The following is a 17,657-nucleotide window of genomic DNA, read 5'->3' on the forward strand; positions in this document are numbered from 1 at the left end:
GCTTTTTGCATGTGCTAGAAATGTGCCAATCATGGACTTAGTTATTTTCTTACGCGCTAGAAATGTGCCAATCACAGACTTAGTTATTTTATTATGTGCTACGAATGTGCCAATCATGGACTTAGCTATTTTCTTGTGTGCTACTACAAATATGCCAATGAAATACTTTGTAATTTTTGTGTGCTAGTAAAGACTTAGTTGTTTTCACAGTATGCTACAAATATGCCAATCTTGGACTTCGCAGAATTGTGCATAAACTAAAGAAACCTGGTAATGTGCTACTCAAAGTGAGAGATTAAAGATGAGAGAGGTAATGTGCAACTGATGGAAAGAGAGCAACAAACATAAGGGGGGCTACTATTAATGTGCAGTACCTTGTGCAGTGTGGCCAGGTCCATGGGTTTGGTGATGTGTTCGTAGTAATCCTTCACATTCTTCTTGTTCACAGGCGTCTGGAACGGCCAGCTCTGCAACCCAAACATCAAGTGAATAACAACGTCTGGAACGGCCAGCTCTGCAACCCAAACATCAAGTGAATAACAACGTCTGGAACGGCCAGCTCTGCAACCCAAACATCAAGTGAATAACAACGTCTGGAGCGGCCAGCTCTGCAACCCAACCATCAAGTGAATAACAACGTCTGGAGCGGCCAGCTCTGCAACCCAAACATCAAGTGAATAACAACGTCTGGAACGGCCAGCTCTGCAACCCAAACATCAAGTGAATAACAACGTCTGCACGACAAACATCCACTGAATTACAACGTGTGAAGAAAAGGGGGACAAGTCACTGGGTCTGCTGCCTGAAATACAGGGAACCAGACATTCAGAGTCTGCTGTCCTGGACTGCTAGTTTTAGGTGTCTTGTTCTGTGAATGAGTGATTCACCACAATCTCACCCATGCTTAACAAACGTAGGAGCTAGGCGGAAGGAAAAATCAGCCAGATAAGTTTTCGTTATTGTTTGTCTGTGCACTTAAAAGACCGTTGGGTCGATATATTTGTGAATGTATTGTTTTGTCAATAACACACGTTCCAACAACCTACCTTTCTTGGTTTTTGATTTTGCACAATTTTCATTCCTTCACATATGTAAATATTTCAAAAAGATTTACACATATGTAAATACAAGGTGTAACTCACATTTTCCACGGCCTTCATTTTCTGCACGATGCCCTCAAAGATGAAAGAGAGCGCCACCTGGTCGTTGTCGTCTAGCAACGGGTTGATGGCTTTCTCCAGCCGCATGAACTTTGGCTCTCGCTTAAAACACACACAGTGAAACATTGTCGGTCCAATAAAACTCAAAGATACCGCATCAGTCACCACGATAATAGCAAGATCTAGATGTGGCACTTTTCAGCACGTGTACGGGGATGTAGCTCAGTTGGTAGCGCGCTGGATTTGTATTCAGTTGGCCGCTGTCAGCGTGAGTTCGATCCCAGGTTCGGCGGAAATTTATTTCAGAGTCAAATTTGTGTGCAGACTCTCTTCGGTGTCCGAACTCCCCCCCGTGTACACTACATTGGGTGTGCACGTTAAAGATCCCACGATTGACAAAAGGGTCTTTCCTGGCAAAAATTGCTTAGGCACAGTTAATAATTGTCTACCTATACCCGTGTGACTTGGAATAATAGGCCGTGAAAGGTAAATATGCGCCGAAATGGCTGCAATTACTGGCCGTATAAAATTTCATCTCACACGGCATCACTGCAGAGCGCCTAGAACTGTACCCACGGAATATGCGCGATATAAGCCTCATTGATTGATTGATTGAGTGTACGGGAACGTGTACGGGTAACGTCATCAAATCTAGTATTTACGTCACGCGTTTGCCAAGATCTACAGTCCTGGTGGGAGCAAAACAACGTATGCATTTGGAACATTGGAGAAAAAAGTGGGTCACAAGTGACGCAATATCTACACGTACGCGTACAGGTCTTTGCTACACGTTCGACCATCTAGAACACTGTAATGTCAAAAAGTCCACCACAAGTGAAGTTGGTGATGACACTTACCTCAGCGAATCTCTTGAGGCAGTGTTCCAGCATGGACTGTGCTGTCAGGGTCAGCATGTGGGGAGCACCTGCAATAACACAGTACAGTGATAACGTGTGTACAGTGGAACACCCCCCCCCCCCCCCCCCTTCAAAAGTCCTTGCTTTCTCAGAGTCTCTGTTCATAACCTCTGTACGTAGGGCGGGGATGTAGCTCAGTCGGTAGCGCGCTGGATTTGTATCCAGTTGGCCGCTGTCAGCGTGAGTTCGTCCCCACGTTCGGCGAGAGATTTATTTCTCAGAGTCAACTTTGTGTGCAGACTCTCCTCGGTGTCCGAACACCCCCGTGTGTACACGCGCAAGCACAAGACCAAGTGCGCACGAAAAAGATCCTGTAATCCATGTCAGAGTTCGGTGGGTTATAGAAACACGAAAATACCCAGCATGCTTCCTCCGAAAGCGGCGTATGGCTGCCTAAATGGCGGGGTAAAAACGGTCATACACGTAAAAGCCGTGGGAGTTTCAGCCCATGAACGAACAAACCTCTGTACGTTTATGGCCATTTTAAGACTCCTCCCTTTTCAAGACCTGATTTTCTCAAATATTTGAGGTCTAAAACGGGCGGTTACACTGTATAAGGGCGGTTACACTGTATAAGGGGGGTTACACTTTATAAGCCAACACAAAGTTTACAAGATAGTTAAAAAGGAACAATTCACAAGAGTGTTTTAAACTTTTTCTTTTACGTTCGTGAACAAGATTTTCAAGAGTGCAATTTGAAATTCACTCAAGAGTTGGTTAGTTGGTTAGTTGGTTATCATTTTTACATTTAGTCAAGTTTTGACTAAATGTTTTAACGTAGGGGGGGAATCGAGACGAGGGTGTGGTGTATGTGTGTGTGTGTGTGCGTGTGTGTGTGTGTGTGTGTAGAGCGATTCAGACTAAACTACTGGGCCGATCTTTATGAAATTTGACATGAGAGTTCCTGGGTATGATATCCCCGGACGTTTTTTTCCTTTTTTCGATAAATACCTTTGATGACGTCATATCCGGCTTTTTGTAAAAGTTGAGGCGGCACTGTCACACCCTCATTTTTCAATTAAATTGATTGAAATTTTGGCAAAGCAATCTTCGACGAAGGCCGGGGTTTGGTATTGCATTTCAGCTTGGTGGCTTAAAAACTAATGAGTGAGTTTGGTCATTAAAAATCGGAAACTTGTAATTAAAATTATTTTTTTATTAAACGATCTAAAAACAATTTCATCTTATTCTTCGTCATTTTCTGATTCCAAAAACATATACATATGTTATATTTGGATTAAAAACAATCTCTGAAAATTAAAAATATAAAAATTATGATCAAAATTAAATTTCCGAAATCGATTTAAAAACTATTTCATCTTATTCCTTGTCGGTTCCTGATTCCAAAAACATATAGATATGATATGTTTGGATTAAAAACACGCTCAGAAAGTTAAAACGAAGAGAGGTACAGTAAAGCGTGCTATGAAGCACAGCGCAACCGCTGCCGCGCCAAACAGGCTCGTCACTTTCACTGCGTTTTGCACTCGCGGCGGACTACGTTCAGTTTCATTCTGTGAGTTCCACAGCTTGACTAAATGTAGTAATTTCGCCTTACGCGACTTGTTAACATCCCTCCAACCAATATGGCTATCCGGGATAGATGCAATTGATTTCCTTTCTTCCCCAAAGAGAGCAAAGTGGCCAACACATGAAGAGTACTCTTCGAAGATTACATATTTCAATCAACAGAATAAGAGACTTAACAAAAACTATAGTTGTGCATGTGTGCATGTGTGTTTGTGTGATAAAAATTGCAAATTTCTTTGCCGGGGTTGGTATTCAGTGTGTGGGTAGGTGGACGACTAAGTCAAAGGCATTGTGCTTCTACTTCATTAAAACTAAAAGTGTGCTTCTGTTGACTTGGCACTTACCGTTATACAGCTTGCTGTTCTCCACAATCTGGTTGACATCGTTGAGGAACTCTTCCCTGGAGTTGTACTTCTTGTTGCGCACGTTCTGTTCAGAGCAAAACACTGCAGTCACCATGTGAGATAGGCCACCAGCAGCAAACACGTTCCTTACAAAACCCTGCAGTCACCATGTGAGACAGGCCACCAGCAAACACGTTCCTTACAAAACACTGCAGTCACCATGTGAGACAGGCCACCAGCAGCAAACACGTTCCTTACAAAACCCTGCAGTCACCATGTGAGACAGGCCACCAGCAAACACGTTCCTTACAAAACACTGCAGTCACCATGTGAGACAGGCCACCAGCAAACACGTTCCTTACAAAACACTGCAGTCACCATGTGAGATAGGCCACCAGCAGCAAACACGTTCCTTACAAAACCCTGCAGTCACCATGTGAGACAGGCCACCAGCAAACACGTTCCTTACAAAACACTGCAGTCACCATGTGAGACAGGCCACCAGCAAACACAAACTTATACCTACAACCCAAGTAACTGAGGTGATGCCACAGGAGTGGATGTCAAGAAGGAGCGAACGAGAAGAAGCAGACTGAGGTTATGCTGACTACATGACTATGCTGTATACAAAACAAGAAATTCAAACACTCATACGACTCACCTTCGATATATGTAACATGGATCAGAAACAAAATAATTGCTGCTCATACAAAATCATTTGATGCTGATCATCATTTGTGTCTGTACAGTTACAAAACTAACAGCACAAATGTTGAAATGGGGCCTTTGGAGGACACATGGGCTTTGGGAAAATTGTATTATTCCTTTATGAAAAACTACTGTGTGTGCATTTAAAAACACAGACAAAGACAGACAAAGACAGAAGAAAACCCATTATTTCCAAAGACCCCTTACAAAACAGACAAAATCTAAACAGTGATTCCAAAACTGATGAATGCACTCAAAATACAATGTACAGTGGAGTCCAGCTATAACGAACCTGGGTATAACGAAATCCCTCTTTTAACAAACTGCCATTGATTTCCCGGCAGACAGCCTTCTATTTCTTACTTGTTTCTTTCCGGCTACATCGAACCTTTTGAACTCATTTGCATAACGAACCCCTCTTTTAACAAACACGTTTTCATCGCCCCAGAGCCGTTTTGTCTCTAAACGTCACAAGGCTACAACGAACTGATGTCAATAATTGTCTCCAAAGACAAAAATACACAAACACAAGTGCACATCGCGTGATGAGCGAACTCTGAACAAACTAACAGCGGGAGGTGCACGGAACAGATCGAACCAAAACCGAAAGTTGTGGTGACGTCATAACATTTTGCGATGTACGTCAGCGAAGCTCGTGCACATGTGGTCTGTCTTGCTAAAAACAATGGCTGACAAACATGGTTTTGAAATCTGGAACTGTTTTTTTGTTTTCTCCGATCCGTGACCGAGTGACGCGATATAGAACCACGCGTTCGTATGAATCAATACTCTCCTCAGGCAGTGAAGTCTCCTAAATTGCTCAACACTGTGGACAGTCCGGAGTGCAGTTATGTCCCGTGAATGAGCGAGTCAAAGTTTTATCGTGAAAACTGACGCTTTTCATGCACCTCCCGCTGTTAGTTTGCCTCTCTCTATGGATTATATTATGAAGCTGTTGAAATCATGCAGAGATTGTACTCTCAAAGGAAAGATCGATGGGACGATCTTTTGAAGGTGATTGGGAAAACTTGTCTTGAGGCCATTTAGGGTTGAAAACTCTACAGCGAATTACTGATATAACGAACTAAAATGTATCTCCCTTGAGATTCGTTGTACCCGGACTCCACTGTACAAAACCCACTTGATGTCATGAAAATAGCAATGTATTAACACGAGTGTTCAGTCTGACCTCTCTCGTGTCATGAAAATAGCAATTTATTCAGACCGACCTCTCTCATGTCATGAAAATAGCAATGTATTCAGACTGACCTCTCTCACGCTTTGCAGGTCCATGGGTCTTTTGATGATCTTGTAGTAATCGGGAACGTCCTTCTGGGTTACCGGGAACAGGAACGGCTGGGTCTGACACAGTCATCACAACGATACGAACATCACAACAATATTATCAAGACAAACTCTCATCGCACAGCGAGCTTTGAGACTTCTACTGTTATGGTACCATCCCTACACTGTGTACACAAAGACAAACTCTCATCGCACAGCGAGCTTTGAGACTTCTACTGTTATGGTACCATCCCTACACTGTGTACACAAAGACAAACTCTCATCGCACAGCGAGCTTTGAGACTTCTACTGTTATGGTCCCATCCCTACACTAAGTACACAAAGAAAAACTTTGCACACAATCTAGCGCAGACCTGGGAACCCCTGTTTTGCACTTGGGAGTATTTTCCAAAAAAATTGGTGTATTTTCAGACAAAAGAGCGTACTTCACGCAGAATTTAAATATCCATGATTCAAACATCGCACCATTAATCAAGTTTAGCAATACAATTAAAACAAATTCTTCTTTCAATGTTTACTTACAAAAACTGTGATCATATGTCAAAATACTGCATCGGGTTCTGGATGCGTGCTCTTGTAAAGAAAAGTAGATTATGATATTTTCTCGTCATATTTCTTTCCACTGACCGTACTGATCGTGTTCTAGACAAGCATGCGCACAAAATACGCCGAAATCGTACGGGTTCCTAGTTTGCCATCAGAAGATGCCTGACACAGCTAGGGATGGGGGTTGGGAAAACAGAAAAACAGAAAACAAAACGTGATTCCAGGAGGCGGCAGGTTACCGGCAAGATGAAGGGGCAGCAAAGCTGTTGGGATCTCGGGGACAAAGACCCCGGTAATGAGAGCAATCGAGTGATTTTTTAAACACTTCTGATCCGCCATATGCAAGGAAATCTACACATTTCTTCAAAGTTTAAGCACTCTTCATCTAAGTCAAGATGGATATTCCAATAACAAATGTATTCGGTAACCATTTTCTCAATCTGGAACTCCAGATGCAAACTTTCATTCCTGTGCAAAGACCTAATTTCAATAAACCCTTCAAAAAAACACTGAGCAGAAGAAAAAGCATTCTCACTACATTAAAAAAAAAATTTAATTTTAAACTTACGCCCGGCAGCTGTCGCATCTCATTGAGAATGACCTCTAGCATGCTGGATAGGGTCACCACTGGGTCGGTTCGCCGGCGATTGGACGACTGTTTGGGCTTCTGTCAACATACACAATACACAAAATACAAGCTGACCATCCAGTCTGCAATGGCTGACAGGTGACATGCAGGTTACTCCACAACAACTGACCATCCAGTCTGCAATGGCTGACAGGTGACATGCAGGTTACTCCACAACAACTTCATGCCCATGAACTTAACTGTACAAATTCCCACACTGTTAACTGTAAAATTCCTCAACTGTTAACTGCAAAAATCCCACTGTTAAGTGTAAAACTTCCATAGTTAACTGTAAATAACTCGCACTGTTTTCACAGGGCTTTGGAAGAGATAGAGGTTCCATAAAACACATCTTCAATTTGGATGCTCTGAGCAGAAGGCACGCAAATACAGAATGTAGAATAAACAGAATGTTACATGGCTTGATGTGTGACAGCAGGCTTACACTAATTGCTTTTTCAAATTTTAATAAGCTTGCTTTCGCTCACATTTCAGTATTTTTTTTATTTTTTTAAGTCATGTAAATCTGGTATCACGCAGCAAGCCATGTAGTATTCTGTATATCTATCAGATCAGATTGTGCTGCAGTGTGCTAACTGACATCACGCAGCAAGCCATGTAGTATTCTCTATATCTATCAGATCAGATTGTGCTGCAGTGTGCTAACTGACATCACGCAGCAAGCCATGTAGTATTCTCTATATCTATCAGATCAGATTGTGCTGCAGTGTGCTAACTGACATCACGCAGCAAGCCATGTAGTATTCTGTATATCTATCAGATCAGATTGTGCTGCAGTGTGCTAACTGACCTTGAGATAGTCGCAGTGGATGGTGCTACCGATGCGGCGTTTCTTCTTGGTCTCCACAGCTTGTTTGGGGATCTTCAGCACCATAGACTTGCGCCGGATGTTCTCAGCTCTGGAACGCGATTGAAGTGTGTCTTATCAGAATCTACATGTCTAAAACATAGCATACATGTACTTAAGCATGTTCTCAGCTCTGCAAGACGATTTCACTGAGTTATCAGAGTCTACATCTTTCAAAACAAGTATGCATGTACCTACCCTAGCTTAATCTTCATGTCGCGGCTAGTATTAGTCCTAAGCAACACATACTTCATTTTTATCATTAAAAGCTCAAGGAGAGGATTTAACTGTGTTATCAGGATTTACATGTTAAAACCAGTATACATGTCCTTCAGCACCATTGACTTGTCTCATGTTCTCTGCCCTGTAAGAAGATGTAATTGTGTTATCAGCGTCTGCATGTTTAAAAACCAGTATACATGTACAAAGTTGAGTCTTGAAAACAAATTCCTCGGAAGAGCTGTTTGTGTTTCATCAATTGATTTATAATTATGTTAATAATTACCATTTGCTATTCATATTTTCCTGTGTATACATTCAGATTTGTTGTTGTTTTAGACCCAGTTTCAAACCAACGCCGATAGCAACGAACTGGTTATAAGGCCAGCGCACTACCCACAGAGCTACAAAACCACCCCAGTGTTGGGACAAGTACAGTGAAAACTGTCAAATACGGTCACTGGACTTAGCGGACACTCGCAGAATACGGACAGTCAGTCTCGGCACGGACTGCTTTACACTGTAAAACACCTGTACGTTACGGCCACCTCGGCATTACGGACGCGGACACGTATTTTGGGTCCATAATAAGTCATATACCTGCTAAATACGGACATCCACAGCAAGCTGGGAAGTTCGATCGACGAAGAAGATGATAAATCGATCAGTTGATATTATTCGGTATCTGAGCAGCTCTCGCGAGACACGCTATTTTTTATGCTTTGAACATCGCGAGAACTTCGAACCTTGGCTTGTGCAGCTCGCACGAGATCGCTCTCAACTTGACTTTGTCGCATTTACTTGCACCTGTCTAATAAGGACACCTGCAGAATAAGGACACTTTTGTCTGGTCCCAAGGGTGTCCTTATTTGACAGGTTTTACTGTATGCCAACAACTCATCTCCGCGAAACAAGACATGATGACTTTCTCCACAGTCCTTCTCTCACCTCTGTATTTAATTCTTATCACATGGAGCAAAACAATGAAAACAACAAGACAAGACGACTCTTTCCTCAGTTGACCTCTCACCTCTCGAAGATGACCTTGGAGACGGTGATCTTGGTGCCCTCCACGTTGATGAGCTCCTCGTCGGCCACGGGCAAGTTCTTCTCCTCCTCCTCCTCCTGTTCCTCCGTCATGGCAACCTGCACGGGCCCGGTGGCGCCCCCCTTGTTGTATTGCGGACACTCCTTGTTGGTTCGCATGTGGCCGATACCCCCACACGCACCGCACTTCATCTAAAACACACGTTTCATTTTGTCATTTTCATTTTCATAACTTTATTGTCCCATTGCTGGGAAATCCGGGTCGCTTTCTCCCAGTGGAAAGCTAGCAGCGACAGAGTCGCGCTACCCAGGTGTGTGTGTGTGTGTGTGTTTAGGTGTAATAAACCACCTGCAATTATGGCAGAATGACCGAGGTCTTTTATGTGCCACAGTGGTGACACAGGGGTTGAACATGGATACCGTCTCTGAGTCTGCACATAAAGTTGACCCGTGTCCGACCCAGTCCGGATTCAAACCCGCAGATCATAAGTCCAGTGCTCTACCAACAGAGCTACTAGGCCCCCGTGGTCATGGGGTTGGTCATGAATGGAAGAGCTCATAGCACAATGCAAGCAAGAACTGCACAGAACCAATAGACAAATTCTTGAAATAACTCTGTTGGGTTTGTATGGGTTGTGAAAAAGTGAATAAATACTCTTGCTTTTTGTGAGGCAAGCTTTCTACATGTACTCCTTGTCCAAGAGTTTATGCCTCTCTCGTGACTGGCCTCTAATGTCACGTGGGAAAGTTTGACTCCCCAAACAAAATGTGATGACTGTTGCCTCACCTTGAGTAAGACGGCCGTCTCTTTCTTCTTCTTGGGTTTCTTGGGGGGCGGCGGCGCCGACGGCTTTTCCTGGTTCCGCTTGATGCGTCGCAATTGCTCTTGAAGTCTGGAGAACACAAACAAGTCTGTCAGTAAACATCCCACTCTTGTAAAGAAGCTACTCTAAACTAATACTGCAGAACACAAACAAGGCTGTCAGTAAACATCCCACTCTTGTAAAGAAGCTACTCTAAACTAATACTGCAGAACACAAACAAGGCTGTCAGTAAACAACCCACTCTTGTATTCTGCAGAAACAAATTTGAAACAAAAAAAGCTCATTTTGCAGTTACACATGAGAAAACATCTTCACTAATGCCATACACATTTTCAAGAAGTAATAAAAGTGCTGATATCATTTAGCAACGTTGACAAACTGCTTATTCAACAACACTTTCTCAATGCTGAGATTTTCAGATGAAAACAAGCAAGCAAGACACGGGTGAAGCAGCTAGTGTTCACAGGGTAACACATAACAATCAAGGTGTTCATTAAAACTGACCTGCGTCTTTCCTTCCTCATCTCATCCTTCATCTGATCGTCCATGGCCGCAAACTGCTTGCTGCAACAGTTCAAACACAAATATTATTGATCACAACCCAAGACAGACTTTGTTGATACGCAAGTGAAAGCACTTTGAACGTTCTGATACTACCATAGGTCTGTCTCACTCACTTAAACCATGATCCTAGATCCCAAACCAGACTTGGTTCAGATGGAAGGGAATGTGTGTGAAGTCTGGTATCAGAACCATTGAACCTCACTTCAATAAAATGCTTTCTGCTGTTTGTCGTTTGAAGTTTAAACATTTTCCTGTCTCACTAACTAGTGCCCTTAATCTGTCTTCTGTTTGTCGTTTCAACCATGTCAGTTCGCCATTTGTCCATCTCACTCACATGAAGCTGGGGTCCTTGGTCTGACGGATGCGGACGTATGTGTTGACGACGGCTGAGTTCCTGACGATCTCTGAGCGAGTGTACTGCTTGCCATACTCGTCCAGAAAGGTGCGCGTGATCTTCAACTTTCGGCCCTCCTAGCGTTGGTAAACACAACACAGTTAGTGTAATGAAACGCTCACATGCACATCAATGACATGACCCACAATGTTCATAAATCACCAAGACACGCACATACGCACGCACGCACACACCAACACAGTGACACACACAGACACAGACTTGGAAAGTGCATGAGAGACAGTGTCATTGTGTGCGGGATGCAAAGAGTCAAACCTTCTCACCTCCCTCCCTTCCCTCCCCTCCTCCCTCCCTCGCTCACCAAGTTAGGCATCTCATCCCTGGCGGCGCCTTTCTTTTTGTCCTTGTCTTTGTCCGGCGGCTCCCCCATCAGCATCCTTCTCAGCTCCCTCCTCTCCTGCTCCTCCTTCTCCATGCTCAACTGTAAACACAATCACAAAACACAATCACAAAACACAACACAAATAAAAAGCCAAAAACAAATAGCCTGCCAACGTTCCAAAGTTCAGAATAAAAAAACAAGAAAGGTATTGTTATTGGAAGGTTATGCAGTTTGGGGTCCAATTAAAGGGAAGAAACTGCGTTCTCTTCTGAGTCAGAGAAAAACGCGGTTATTTCCCTTGTTGGTCACAAAAAGCCTGTGAGCGTCACGTTGGCGTGTGTGCGTTTGCCGTGTGAGTGCATGTGTGTGTGTGCGTGCATGTGTGTATGTGCGTGCGTGTGTGTGTGTGTGCGCGTGCGCACGCACGCCTGGCATGTGGTTGTGCTACAATGTTCATGTGTATGTGTTACTGCGTTTCTCGCAAGTGTGACGCTTCTGTTGGCAACTAAGTTCTCAAAAGATTAACTGCGATGACACGTTTTCTTTTATCAGCAGATGACGATTTCTTTTCTTTTTTCTCCGACTCATACGTCGTCACAAACTTACTAGTTAATCAGACACAGACAGACACAGACATACACTGTACGCGTATAGCGACTCACTGCTGCACACACACACACCGCACGAATACATGTTGGGTTTAGCGCTGGTCTTATATTGACAACATACTATTTGACACCAACGATAGTTAGATCAGAATGATTAGTGGATCAAAATCAATGGTTGACGTTTACGTTTTTAGATGCGTCAGTTACATGGATAAGCTTTTTTGTTTTGTTTTGCTTTGTGTGAGTCTGAGTTGACACGCGTTTTGTCTTTGGCAGAAAGCATGTAGATTTCTTCTTTGATAGTTTGCTTTTTCTGCCACCTGCTATAACGCAAAAAGCTGAAGCACTTCATGGTGCCTGTAGAAAATCAGGGGCGTCTAGCTGAGATCGCGATTAGCGGGACTCGAGTGTTAAATTGCATGCCTGACTAGATTGCAGAAGACTGAAGAGCAGTTTAAGCACTTGATTGGCGCCTGTGGCAGACAAACACTTATAATACAGAAAATAAACTCATTAATAACACAATCACCTGTCATTTATACCATACGGCCATATCCACAACATTATTGACGGACAGACACACACACAGTCATGTGACTGTTTGTGTGCTTAATTTCAATCTTGTGCAAAGCAGGAGTGCATCTCCATGTCCAAGGAAGCCAGAGTGAACACACACCTGTGAGCTGGTCTTCTAGTTGGAGACAGGTGAATGAACACAGAAAGACAGAGCGAAGACGCACTGAACACACAGTGAACACACACCTGTGAGCTCGTCTTCTTGTTGGAGAGCATGCTCTCGATGTTTTTGCCCATCTCCTCAAAGTCGGAATCTTCACCTGACGTCGACTCCTCGTCCGTGGACAGCACCTCCTCTGACCCCAGCACCCTGCAGTTGGAAATCAGAAAATTATACTATTATAAACTACAAATCAATGGAAAAGTACCAGGAATTTGTTTTAATCAAAATAACACAACTTTAACGTCGTCATCTTGGAATTTTGGTGTAACTCGATTCTTGGAGATTTGGATGTTTTTGTGCTTTGGACAAACATTCTCCATGAGGAATATTCTCTCAAATACGATGGACAAGACATGATGGACAAGACATGATGGACAAGACATGATGGACAAGACATGATGGACAAGACAGGATGGACAAGACATGATGGACAAGACATGATGGACAAGACAGGATGGACAAGACATGATGGACAAGACATGATGGACAAGACAGGATGGACAAGACAGGATGGACAAGACATGATGGACAAGACATGATGGACAAGACATGATGGACAAGACAGGATGGACAAGACAGGATGGACAAGACAGGATGGACAAGACAGGATGGACAAGACAGGATGGACAAGACAGGATGGACAAGACAGGATGGACAAGACAGGATGGACAAGACATGATGGACAAGACAGGATGGACAAGACATGATGGACAAGACATGATGGACAAGACAGGATGGACAAGACAGGATGGACAAGACATGATGGACAAGACAGGATGGACAAGACATGATGGACAAGACATGATGGACAAGACATGATGGACAAGACAGGATGGACAAGACAGGATGGACAAGACAGGATGGACAAGACAGGATGGACAAGACAGGATGGACAAGACAGGATGGACAAGACAGGATGGACAAGACAGGATTTAACATTTTGTTTATCTTTCTATCCATACCAGATACAAATACAAACACTATTCCAGAATAAAGATAATCAGTTTTGGCCTTCTGCTGAAAAGCTGTCTAAAATTAGTTGCGCCAAAATTCTGTGACAACGTCGATATCTTTCATGTTTACATCACATCTATATGGACTGGGTGGCCGAGTGGTAACGCACTTGCGCTCGGAAGCGAGAGGTTGCGTGTTCGACCCTGGGTCAGGCCGCAATTTTCTCCCCCCTTTCCTAACCTAGGTGGTGGGTTCAAGTGCTAGTCTTTCGGATGAGACGAAAAACAGAGGTCCCTTCGTGTACACTACATTGGGGTGTGCACGTTAAAGATCCCACGATTGACAAAAGGGTCTTTCCTGGCAAAATTGTATAGGCATAGATAAAAATGTCCACCAAATACCCGTTTGACTTGGAATAAAGGCCGTGAAAGGTGAATGCTCGCCTAATAGGCTACTGAGCTTTACTGGCCAATGTGAATGCGTTATATATTGTGTGTAAAAAATGTCTGTTTGTCTGTCTGTCTGTAAAAAATTCCATTTGAAACGGCAGAAATTAATATGTAAGCGCCTAGGGCTATATCTAGATTAGGCGCATAAAAATGATCACAACAATAATAATAATAATAATATCAAAGACATCCAGGCTGGTATGCATGAGTCGAGATTAGAGACTTTAATCTGGGATAAACTAAGTGTAGTGTTTATACCAGACTAGAGTTTCCAACCACCACTCCTGCATACCTGCCCTGAAGACGAAAAAAGATTAACAAAAATAGTCGGTCAGAATTAGCACCATCAATAGAACTTTTAAATGATCATTCCCAAGATATTTAGCATCTTATCCCCTTATGCTGAAGACATACAGATTGAAGAAGCCAGTCCACCCAAGAGATTCTAACAACGAACAAGAGGATGGTGGAGATGGTTGTTTCTGTAGCAAGCAAAACAGAAAAGCTCATTTCAAAGTAAAGCTACTTTAGAACTCATAGATTCATAATATGTGAAATTCCTGGAAGTATGTGTTCATACCTGTTCTGTAGCTCAAAGATTCTCTGACACTCCTCTTTGTAGCGCTCCATGTGTTCTGCCGCTGAGTAGCGGTTGCCGCGAGCAAACTTCATGAACCCTGCAACCAACAGACACACAGGTCAGTCACACAGGTCAGTCACACAGGTCAGTCACACAGGTCAGTCACACATGTCAGACACACAGGTCAGTCATACAGGTCAGTCACACAGGTCAGACACACAGGTCAGACACACAGGTCAGACACACAGGTCAGTCACACAGGTCAGACACACAGGTCAGTCACACAGGTCAGTCACACAGGTCAGTCACACAGATCAGTCACACAGGTCAGACACACAGGTCAGTCACACAGGTCAGACACACAGGTCAGTCACACAGGTCAGACACACAGGTCAGTCACTCAGGTCAGACACACAGGTCAGACACACAGGTCAGACACACAGGTCAGTCACACAGGTCAGTCACACAGGTCAGTCACACAGGTCAGTCACACATGTCAGACACACAGGTCAGTCATACAGGTCAGTCACACAGGTCAGACACACAGGTCAGACACACAGGTCAGTCACACAGGTCAGACACACAGGTCACACAGGTCAGACACACAGGTCAGTCACACAGGTCAGACACACAGGTCAGTCACACAGGTCAGTCACACAGGTCACACAGGTCAGTCACACAGGTCAGACACACAGGTCAGACACACAGGTCAGACACACAGGTCAGTCACACAGGTCAGACACACAGGTCACACAGGTCAGTCACACAGGTCAGTCACACAGGTCAGTCACACAGGCCAGTCACACAGGTCAGTCACACAGGTCAGTCACACAGGTCAGTCACACAGGTCAGTCACACAGGTCAGTCACACAGGTCAGACACACAGGTCAGACACACAGGTCAGACACACAGGTCAGACACACAGGTCAGACACACAGGTCAGTCACACAGGTCAGACACACAGGTCACACAGGTCAGTCACACAGGTCGGTCACACAGGTCAGTCACACAGGTCAGTCACACAGGTCAGTCACACAGGTCAGTCACACAGGTCAGTCACACAGGTCATTCACACAGGTCAGACACACAGGTCAGTCACACAGGTCAGTCACACAGGTCAGTCACACAGGTCAGTCACACAGGTCAGTCACACAGGTCAGTCACACAGGTCAGTCACACAGGTCAGACACACAGGTCAGACACACAGGTCAGTCACACAGGTCAGACACACAGGTCAGTCACACAGGTCAGACACACAGGTCAGACACACAGGTCAGACACACAGGTCAGACACACAGGTTAGACACACAGGTCAGTCACACAGGTCAGACACACAGGTCAGACACACAGGTCAGACACACAGGTCAGACACACAGGTCAGTCACACAGGTCAGACACACAGGTCACACAGGTCAGTCACACAGGTCAGACACACAGGTCAGTCACACAGGTCAGTCACACAGGTCAGACACACAGGTCAGTCACACAGGTCAGACACACAGGTCAGACACACAGGTTAGACACACAGGTCAGTCACACAGGTCAGACACACAGGTCAGTCACACAGGTCAGTCACACAGGTCAGTCACACAGGTCAGACACACAGGTCAGTCACACAGGTCAGACACACAGGTCAGTCACACAGGTCAGACACACAGGTCAGACACACAGGCATGTGTTTGTCTTGCTTGTATGCACATGCACGCACTCAAGCAAGCACACACATATGCACAGACAGACAAAGACAGACTGACAGACACAGACAGACACAGACAGACACACACACACACACACATAGACAGACAGACAGACAGACAGACAGACAGATAGACAGAGGAAGAGACAGAGAGAGACACACACACAGACAGAGAGACAGAGGAAGAGACAGAGAGAGACACACACACACACAGACAGAGAGACAGAGAGACACACACACACACATAGACAGACAGACAGAGAGACACACACACACATAGACAGACAGACAGATAGACAGACAGAGAGACACACACACACACAGACAGACAGACAGACAGACAGAGAGACACACACACCTGTTTCGTCCTGCCCCTGCTTTGCCTGTTCTGTAGACATGGTTCTCACAACGTCGATCACCTCCCATCGAGACAACTTCTTGATCTGGAAACCAGTACATTGTGTTTATGTATACTAACAACAGTAGCATGTCTCCAAGTCACAGTTGGGGTTTCCCATGCACATTGAGGCGGAGGTCAAGTAAGCTGTTATGTGCAACAGTCACAGTTTTCAATTGCTTTGTGCGTCTTTGTTTCTTGATCAGTACTCTTGATTTTAGTACTGTTGTGTTCCTGTGATATAAGGCTCACTGTGTACAACTGGATCAAATACTTGATAGTCGCTAATGAATAAAGTAATTATTTTCTTCCGATTAAGTTACATACCGTGACTAACTGAACCTGGCAGTGAGGAGGGTATCACCACAACATGGTCTACATCATTATGTACCCGTGTACGTATGTTTGATTTTAATTATCTGCTGGAGAAAATTGGGTAGGGCATGTCAAAACAAACAGGAGCTTCATTATAAAAACAAAATCAGAAGAAAAACATCAACATAGAAGCAACTCAAAGCAACAATATTGTAACGTTTTGGTCAGGTAATATAAGCTTGCTGAGTTCATGTCCTTGTTGCATACAGTTCATGTCCTTGTTGCATACAGTTCATGTCCTTGTTTCATACAGTTCATGTCCTTGTTGCATACAGTTCGTGTCCTTGTTGCATACAGTTCATGTCCTTGTTGCATGCAGTTCATGTCCTTGTTGCATACAGTTCATGTCCTTGTTGCATACAGTTCATGTCCTTGTTGCATACAGTTCATGTCCTTGTTGCATACAGTTCATGTCCTTGTTGCATGCAGTTGATTGTAACACGTATTGTGAATAACATTTTG

At 44.1% G+C, this 17,657-nt stretch overlaps 1 protein-coding gene across 3 annotated transcripts in view; it reads right to left on the reverse strand.

The window, feature by feature from the left end:
- The window catches only part of LOC138969537 (transcription initiation factor TFIID subunit 1-like), a 47,517-nt gene that overhangs the window by 8,895 nt on the left and 20,965 nt on the right, over positions 1–17,657 (reverse strand). For 2 of the 3 annotated variants that reach the window (XM_070342365.1, XM_070342364.1), the window contains exons 22-36: positions 16,782–16,866; positions 14,728–14,824; positions 12,768–12,891; positions 11,377–11,496; positions 10,995–11,131; positions 10,601–10,660; positions 10,060–10,165; positions 9,256–9,464; positions 7,950–8,058; positions 7,079–7,177; positions 5,929–6,021; positions 3,952–4,036; positions 2,018–2,085; positions 1,143–1,262; positions 375–467 (exon numbers count right to left, since the gene is read on the reverse strand). In XM_070342365.1, the coding sequence (XP_070198466.1) occupies positions 375–467; positions 1,143–1,262; positions 2,018–2,085; positions 3,952–4,036; positions 5,929–6,021; positions 7,079–7,177; positions 7,950–8,058; positions 9,256–9,464; positions 10,060–10,165; positions 10,601–10,660; positions 10,995–11,131; positions 11,377–11,496; positions 12,768–12,891; positions 14,728–14,824; positions 16,782–16,866 (1,605 nt within the window). Of the gene's footprint in view, positions 1–374; positions 468–632; positions 703–1,142; positions 1,263–2,017; positions 2,086–3,951; positions 4,037–5,928; positions 6,022–7,078; positions 7,178–7,949; positions 8,059–9,255; positions 9,465–10,059; positions 10,166–10,600; positions 10,661–10,994; positions 11,132–11,376; positions 11,497–12,767; positions 12,892–14,727; positions 14,825–16,781; positions 16,867–17,657 lie in introns of those variants that run through there. The other variant, XM_070342366.1, reaches the window with a different exon arrangement.

Source organism: Littorina saxatilis, linkage group LG6, assembly GCF_037325665.1.
Source record: "Littorina saxatilis isolate snail1 linkage group LG6, US_GU_Lsax_2.0, whole genome shotgun sequence".
Taxonomy (NCBI): Eukaryota; Metazoa; Mollusca; class Gastropoda; order Littorinimorpha; family Littorinidae; genus Littorina; species Littorina saxatilis.